This window comes from Scatophagus argus, chromosome 13 (assembly GCF_020382885.2).
Source record: "Scatophagus argus isolate fScaArg1 chromosome 13, fScaArg1.pri, whole genome shotgun sequence".
Taxonomy (NCBI): Eukaryota; Metazoa; Chordata; class Actinopteri; family Scatophagidae; genus Scatophagus; species Scatophagus argus.
Genome location: NC_058505.1, coordinates 21,448,003 through 21,456,503, shown reverse-complemented (window position 1 = coordinate 21,456,503; position 8,501 = coordinate 21,448,003). Strand labels below are relative to the sequence as shown.

Sequence of the window (8,501 nt, the reverse complement as noted above, 5' to 3'; positions counted from 1 at the left end):
GCTTCAATCAGCTGATGTGAACATGTTAGACCAGCAGAAATATGATATATAGTTACACACTCCAATGAAGGGAAATCTTAAAGCTTCAGCATACCAAGACATTTTTGACAATGCTATACCTCCAAACCTTGCAACAACAGACCCCTCTCCATCCCAGCACACCAAACAAAGAGATTGAAGTCATTGAAGTCCCTGTTGGTATGATGGCCAGGTAGGAAAAAGACCAGTTTGTTGGTGAAAGACACAGTCTTATGCTGCTGCTTCCCCTGTGCTGTTAAGCTCAGTATGGTCAGTGTACCAGGTGATTCACTTGATACGCACATGAAAATGAATCAGACATGTTTTATTAACACGTTAAGTCTTTCATTTCATTTACCCTTTAATGTGTCTACTAATAAGCAGAGCTACAAGAATATAGGTGCATCTTTGTGAACTCTGTAGATAGAAAGGGCTCAAGTACTGAAAACACAGTTCTTAGTTTCAGCTGATTATATAATACACTTATTTTCCACTTCTGCCCTTAAATCATACACATTGGACCCCTGTATTAATAAGACATTTCCAGTTAAAAAATATTTTCAATCATCATATTGTATAAGTGACATTAGTAAACAGTTAAAAATGTGTTACCACATAAGAACTCTGTGCTTTTCCTTCATGTAATGTTAAAGTCAATGTAATTCTTATGTGGTCAGCTTGACCCAAGCAACAGACATTCACTGAAATTCATAAATAATCTGATAATAAGACCTCTTTCTAAATTTTACAGCAACTAAAAAAAATAGTTGAAAACTCTGTACAGCAGATTCATATTTTCTAATACCTGGGTGTATTGGTCTAAACATGGTCAAAGATGCCTTGTTCTAAATGATCAACCATGAACAAACAAAACACTTTATGGATTGGTCTGGCTGGCTGAAAACGTGGAGTGATCATTTCGAGGGGAAGGGTTCCTGCTCATCCCCAGTGTTTGCTGTCCATGGTGACATGAGATCAAACCGTTGAAGCAACAGTTTGACTTCCAGGTATCTTAACAAAACATCAAACTGTAACAGTGAATTTTGAGTTCACAGGTTCACAGATGGTCGTTTCAAGCATGGCACACCTCCTAGCTGGCAGGCCTGACGCTGTCCTCAGTCCTGAACACAACTGAGACCACTCCTTTGGTTGGAGGTTGGTGTCCTGCAGCTGCTACACAAATCAGCTCCTGGTAATTCATCGCTGAGGTCCTCTGGAGAATTGTCTGTTAATTAGGCCCATTAATGTCTAACAATACAACAATTACAGTAGAGTGCCCTGAAAATAAAACAGTGTTAACATGACATTCTTAGAGCAACATCCTTCAACATTCCTGTAAAGTGGAGGTGATACAGTAAACTGTCACCAGAATAAAATGTTGGTACTGTACATTTCTGCACACCACAGACATGTCAAATTTGTATGTTTCAGAACTATCATATTAACATTTCTAGAATCCATACCATCTCATGTTCAGATATATGAGCTCACTCAGATACACCCCACCCCCCATCGGAGGAGGAGGTGGAGAGGAGGCAACCACATACACACACACCGACATTTTGCAGCCATCTTTGTGGCAACAAACTGGGTATTTTTAAACACTGAAAGTTTCAGCATAGCTGTGGTTTACAGAAGTGTACAATACCAACATTTAGTCTGGCAAATGTGTTGGGGAAATACATTCATTTACTTTCCTTAGTAAGGTAAGATGAGGAGACTGACACCACTTCCACATTGGTGTTTATGGAGCTGCAATCAGGATGTAGTTAGCCTAGTTTAGTATAAAAACTGGAGGGAAACAAGAGTCTGGTAAAAGAAAAAGTAAAAAAAGTAAAAAAAACCCCAAAAAAACAAGACTCCATGAACACCTCTAAAGCTTTTCTATTTACACAATATATCTTGTTTGTTTAAAGCACACATTAACAGAAATGTAAAATTAAAAAAATGTCTTTATAGGGGAGATTACAAGGTGGAACAATCTTTTTTATTTCTTTTTTATTTACAGAGCCAAGACAACTGCTTCCATCTATTTCTGTCTCTATACTAAGGTAGGGTAACTACATCCTGACTCAGGCACCACGACATGAGACTGACATTGACCTCTTCATGTCACTCTTGGAAAGAGTGAACACAGCTCCACTGTATAAAGGATCTCATAAATGGCCACCAGAAAGTTTTAGGTTGTTTAGGTCTGAAGTAAATGTATGATCCATGAGGTCACAATTCCAAATATCATCCCGTTGAGATATGTTTGGTCTCCACTTCCTCTGAGATCAAGGAGTCCTCAGGTATAGTGGTGATGTCACCTGTTGGGTGGTTGGCAATCTGCTGCAGGAGATCCTCTGACTGGAGCAACTGATTGGTCCAGTCCTGACATGCCTCTTCTATCCCAGGCCCCTCCCCTCCATATTCTGGAGGCAAGACAGGCGGTGAAAAGAAGTCACTTAAGCTGTCATGGAAATCAGCACCGTGCATATGGATCTAGAGTTCAGAAAGAAGGAACCTGATTTAGTAGTATGTTCAAAGGAATGTCTACTCTCTTGTATGTAAAGTACAGTCCAACACCAGAGAAGGTATCTTTGCATTGCAGTGTAATCAGTGTGTGACAAACAGGCTGCTGACCCTCTGTCTGATCTTATCCGTCAGGAAGGGACGAATCATGGCGAAGACTGGCCGGAAAAACATTGGCTCATTGACCAGATGGATTCCTCTAACTTTCAATGGAAAAGAGTCCTGAACACACACACACAGACACACACAAACACACAAATTAACTGAGCAAGCTGCCTAGTTGGTCAGCCCATTAGTCCTACAAGAGACATTAAATAATTTGAGCTTGTTCATGGCAAAACCAAAGACTTTACCCCACATTTAATAATACTAACAATACTACTACTATGCAATATTAACCCCTTTAAGGAGCAACACTAATCCTGTAAAGCAGGGCAGGTAAAAAGCAAAAGCAGCATGTGCATACATTCAGTATGCCTTCAGTACCTTGTGTAGCATAGCACATATATCTCCTTCCAACCTGTTGCAAATCTAAAACAAGTGCAAGGCAATCTATGGAGCACAGGAGCATAGGCAAATGTTACAATATAACTGGTCCGCCTGTGTTTGAAGGGTGATAAAATCAATGCCCATGTTCAAAATGTTCTTTGAAAATAACCAGTATTCAGAAGCGTCTATTGAGAAGAACAGGGCTGCCAAAAAAAGGCCAAATCTGAAAGGGGCAAAATATTACAGTATTAATCAATAAACTCTCTCTTCTTTAACTCTGTTCTTCAGTTTCCTTTGAGATTTTATCTTAAAACAATTTTCAGTACTTCTTTAGACATATTTTGTATCAGCCTCTTTTGTTCTTCTGTTAGAGAAGGTTGGAGTCTCTTTGCTCTGCACTGAAGATTGTCTCTACGTCACAGCCAGAAAAATGGCCACAGAACGATAGAAAACCAATGCAGCCATACAGACTGTTAGTCAATTTTCAGGAAAAATAACTCTTAAATTGAAATATTTCCTCAAAATTTTGCATCAATTAGAAATGACATCTGGTAGACAGATCCTTCCCAAGCAATGAGTGGTCAGGACAAAACAACAACCACTTCCAAACAGAAAAGAGCCAGAATCTACTCAGATAGAGAGATGAAGTAAAGCAAAACTGCAAATCAGCCTGATTAACTTGCTACCTTTCTGGTAATGTGTACAACATTTAGTCAGAGCAAAGGTGTTGCACAACAATTGCAGATTTAACACATTACAATAGTTGAGTCACTGTGCAACAACAGGAAAGAGCCTGGCTTTAAAGACGTGTTGCTTTAGTTTCTGCATATAGCTGGTCTTACATGACTGGAATGTTGCTGCAATGACAAGTTTCCAGGTATAACTTGCTGTCACTCTGTGCTTGTCTGATGGTTGCCTCCCTTTTTTTGCTAGAATCTGTTGTTAAGTTTAGGGTGTCATCTGCATAGCTGTGAAAATGTGGGGATGAAGAGCCCATGAAGCATAGTAAATACGAATAGTTACGTGTCAAGCTTTATAGAACATAGAAGTAGCAGTATTTCCAGTAAATCCAACAAGATCAGAAGGACGATCGTAGGCCTACCGTCAGCACAGAGGAAATCTTTCTTGCAAGAGAAGGCGTAATCTGTAGGGCATGGCTTAAACTCCACCCCTGTAGGTCAAATATGGCCTTCAGACCCCGCCTCTGCGTCTCTGTTTCCTTGGAGATCAATTCGGACGTCATCAGACTGACCCTGAACACCTGGAAGGCTGACCAGTCTTTTGGGTTCCACTGCCCTGCAGACAAACGGTCACATGCTGCTGTACTGTCATAGACAACAAACATTCTTTTAAATAAATATTTATTTAGTATCAACAGGAAAAATCTAATGCTGAACTACAAGTGAAGACTCATGCTGTGGATGTCTAGAGGTTTCTGTTTACCCCTTGCAGCATCTATAATAATAATATTCAGCCTTAAAGTTGTGTTATGGGTCAGTTGTCAATCATCACCTTTCATCCCAATTATAGCATGAAATACCTTACCTTAAATTAAATTGCTATGTGAAAGCGAAAAATAAACTCAACACAACCATCTCAGAACTTTGTCTCTATTGTCCCTGTAATTATTAACAAATTACAGTCTTTTGAGGACAAATAACCTGTGTTAGATTATGTGAGTAAGTATGAATTTAAAGTTAAGTTACATACAAATTCCTAAAGTTATTATCCCTAAATGTTTTATGAAATCAAACATTATTTTTGATACTATTTCAGGTGTGCATTTTTTACTAATAGAAATTGAATGGATTTGCAGCCAATAAAGTTTTCTCTGGAGCCCAGCATTCCCGCTCTGGATTCAGAATGCCTTTTTAAGTACGATGGAATCACAGGAAATGATGCATGTAATCCGTAGCCTTAATTATTTGCTCTCAAACCAGAAACCTTTTTTAATTACAGTTTTAAGCCAGACTTGAAAAACTGGGAACCCATCCTTTAAACCACAGTTGCTGTTGCAATGATAACTACGGATCTTGCCTAAACAACCATGACTGCAATCTTAAGAACTGTAACTTCAAGTGATTGTGTCTGGTCTTGTGGTACAGCAGTATTTTTTAAGCAATTAGCCATTGCTTAAAAAAATACCATTGTTTACCATTGATCTATGTCATTTATATACTCTGTTATTTTTTTATAGTACTCAGTCATTTTTATATTACTCTGTTATTTTATATTTTGAGTGATTACTTGACACTTTCGTTTGCCTCTTTGTACTGCAACCCTGGCACAACAATTTCCTGCGGGATCAATAAAGTTCTTATCTTATCTTATCTTATCTTATCGTTATGTTAATATCTAATGTCGTAAAATGCAGACAAAATTCTAACATTCATTCACTGTATAGCACAATAGTAACAGTAACAATAACTTGCCTAACCCTAACATTAAACCAAGTCTTCACCCTGAAATTGAATTATTTACCCACTGGGACTTGCATTTTGTCCCCATAAGTTAGGTGAGTCTCCGCATGTGACTATGTAAGCAGGTTTTTGTCCCCACAAGGTAAAAAACACACACACGCACACCTATACTGACCAATCCGGTAGATGAGCACCCTGCTGCCAGTGTGGTCCCGCTCTGGGAGGACAGCATGGTACGCATTGTTGAGGAGGCCGAGCACAGAGGAAGGAGACAGGCAAGAGCTGATCTCAGGACTCTCCCTTCGCCACCGCTGGTAGTTCAGCAAGAGCTAGACAGGACACAGGAATCTATAGTATTCTGCTGTATCAATCATCACCTGACTGCAATTAAAACACTGCACTGAATCACAAGTGTATAGTAAAGAAGATATCCATCCATCCATCCATTTTCTATACCGCTTATCCGCCAGGGTCGCGGGGTAAAGAAGATATGCGCTATGACATTCCAGGAGTTTACACTGATCCACTGGTTTTCGAACTTTTAATCTACTCTGTTATCTGTGCCATTTGCTGCTGGAGATGGATGAGGAGGAAATAAAAAATACAAGCCCAGCCTGTCGCTTTGAAATACAAGTATGGTTAGTTTGTGTGTGTATCACTGTTTCAAGTCACTAGTACAGACTGCTGAGCTTAGACCCAGCTGGCTGAGCTCCAGCTGCTTGCCAATGAAAATAAGCACCCGAGCCTTCATGTTCGGGTCAGTTTAGATTTCTTGTAAAAGCGGTGTGCACCTGTACTGCTTCAACATGTTCAAATGAAGGACTACAGCAATTTTACAATAAGTCTTAAAGACTATTATAGTAATAATACAGCAACAATAATGTATGACTGAGTCTCTGTAAGCTCAGTATTGTTCAAAGTAGACACTGTATGGCCAACAAAAGTTGAACTAGAAACACTCTTCTGGAATTTAGGAGGGAATCTGTTCTTCACAGTTTAAGCACACAGGATTTGTGAAAGGCAACTCAATCAGTTGCTGTCCAACCAGGACAAAGGTACTGGAGCAAAAGCCTATTTTTCTGCTCACAAACACAGCCCACTTGTTTTTGGTTTCAGTCAGTTCGGGTGAAAGCAGATGAGTGAAAAGAGGCAGCAAATAAACAAAAATATCTAGAATATATACGCATTAGTCCAGTTTGTCTCTCAATCCTCTCAATCAGTCAACACCATACGTAAAGCCAGAAATAAATGTACCAGGAAACAACAGCAGAAAATAAAATATTTAATGTTTCAGTTTCCTGCATCGTGGCCTTCCTTTTCCACAGCAGACAATTTGAATGCACATAGAAGCAACAGAAAAGGCATTACCAATGACACTAATTGTGATCTGTTCACTGTAGCAGTGCTACAGTAAGTATATCAGTTATAAGCCTGTCTTTGTTATACCATATAAATTTAAATCACATGTGGACCTAATTTGCTCTGAAATGTCTTCGAAGTCAAATATTGCTTTATAAACCGCCTTAGATGTTATTGAAGGATGCGATTAATGGTATATAATATTTTTTTGGGGGGAAAACAGTTGTGTATTCTTACTTTTAGACTAGTGGACTAGTCAAGGTTTAGACTTGCTGTTAAAATGTCGTTGGGAACATCCCTGATCTCAGCTTGTCAATACACAGCCCTAATTAGAACCCACATTACACCATTGTCTGCTTAAGCAAGAGATAAGGACACATCCACAGTCCACCACAGGTCTGCTGGGGACAGTGTTGTCCTGAAAAGACTGGCCTTGACCCATTGGTGGGATAACTGATATTGTTGTTGCTGTATATTCGTAATAAAATTTGGTGACATCTATCCCTCTTAAACATTCAAGTCTTATCAGCTCGAGTGAAGTGCAAACACCTGTGGGGGTGTGTAGGGTTTGGACTTTGTTGAATAATGACTGGGTAAATATGATCATGCTATGGTACAGCCTTAGTTTTCCAGCCTCATCAGGCCTTATGTGCAACATTCAAGATTCTTAACAGTATAAAACCGTTTAAATTATCGGATTATTAATATGCATGAATGTTGATGTATCCCATCAACATTCAGCATTTCATGTACTCAATCCATCAGAAATGTATAAGTTACTTATAACATCTCCTCACCACCGGCACGCAGCAATCCTTAAGAAAGCGAAAGAAAAAAACGATTTCTGTCTAAAACGCCCTCCGTGAACTTTCACAGAGTCAGACTTGCTTTGACTTGCCCAAACTGACTCGAAACTCAGAAGTTGTCCTGCAATCTCGGTGTGTCAGAGAGTTTTGTTGTTGTTTTTTTTCTTCTCTGGTGGTCGGGTGCGATACCTTCAGAGAGAGCTCCACGTCGAAGTCTCTGGCCCGCAGAAACTTGATGAGAAAAGCGTCGGAGAAGGTCCTGACAGCGGACAGCTCTTTGGCCTGCAGGGCTCCGCGCCTCAGGCTGCTGACGTACGGCACGAGCTGCTCACAGTCGGCCGGGAGTTCGTTGAGCTGAGGCCCGTTCATGTCGCCGCGAGGTCCGACTGCATTTCACTGACAGTGGACAAGTGGACGGAAAAGACACAGGGAGAGAGAGAGAGAGAGAGAGGGAGGGAGAGAGAGAGGGAGAGAGAGAGAGAGAGAGAGAGAGAGGGAGGGAGAGAGAGAGGGAGAGAGAGAGAGAGGGAGGGAAAGAGAGAGGGAGAGAGAGAGAGGGAGAGAGGAGAGCGAGGGAGAGAGGGAGAAAGAGAGAGAGCGAGGGAGAGAGAGAGGGAGAGAGAGAGGGAGAGAGGGAGAGAGAGAGGGAGAGTGAGAGAGAGAGAGCGAGGGAGAGAGAGGGAGAGAGAGAGAGAGAGCGAGGGAGGGAAAGAGAGAGGGAGAGAGAGGGAGGGAGAGAGAGAGAGCGAGGGAGGGAAAGAGAGAGGGAGAGAGAGGGAGGGAGAGAGAGAGGAGAGCGAGGGAGAGAGGGAGAGAGAGAGAGAGAGAGGGAGAGAGAGAGGGAGAGTGAGAGAGAGAGAGCGAGGGAGAGAGAGGGAGAGAGAGAGAGCGAGGG

The 8,501-nt window shown here is 41.0% G+C and overlaps 1 protein-coding gene across 2 annotated transcripts; it reads right to left on the bottom strand.

Moving 5' to 3' along the window:
* Window positions 1-322: 322 nt before the first annotated feature.
* ttpa (tocopherol (alpha) transfer protein) lies at window positions 323-8,002 on the bottom strand. Of its 2 annotated transcripts, none has more exons than XM_046407460.1 (5): window positions 7,796-8,002; window positions 5,617-5,770; window positions 4,124-4,317; window positions 2,644-2,754; window positions 323-2,502 (listed from the first exon to the last, which is right to left on the bottom strand). In XM_046407460.1, the coding sequence occupies exons 1-5, from the start codon at window positions 7,973-7,975 to the stop codon at window positions 2,254-2,256; spliced, it is 888 nt and encodes a 295-aa protein (XP_046263416.1). In that variant the 5' UTR covers window positions 7,976-8,002; the 3' UTR covers window positions 323-2,253. The 2 variants fall into 2 exon arrangements, with proteins under 2 accessions (XP_046263416.1, XP_046263417.1); XM_046407461.1 differs by having other exon boundaries at window positions 2,263-2,432.
* Window positions 8,003-8,501: the final 499 nt, after the last annotated feature.

What these genes read in the sequence shown, in the direction of transcription:
- ttpa (XM_046407460.1), bottom strand. Translation starts at nt 7,975, where the DNA reads ATGAACGGGCCTCAGCTCAACGAACTCCCGGCCGACTGTGAGCAGCTC. An exon ending in AGATTTCCTCTGTGCTGACG is followed by an intron (nt 2,755 to 4,123) that starts GTAGGCCTACGA and finishes GTGTGTGTTCAG; the next exon opens with GACTCTTTTCCATTGAAAGT. An exon ending in CGGATAAGATCAGACAGAGG is followed by an intron (nt 2,503 to 2,643) that starts GTCAGCAGCCTG and finishes TCTGAACTCTAG; the next exon opens with ATCCATATGCACGGTGCTGA.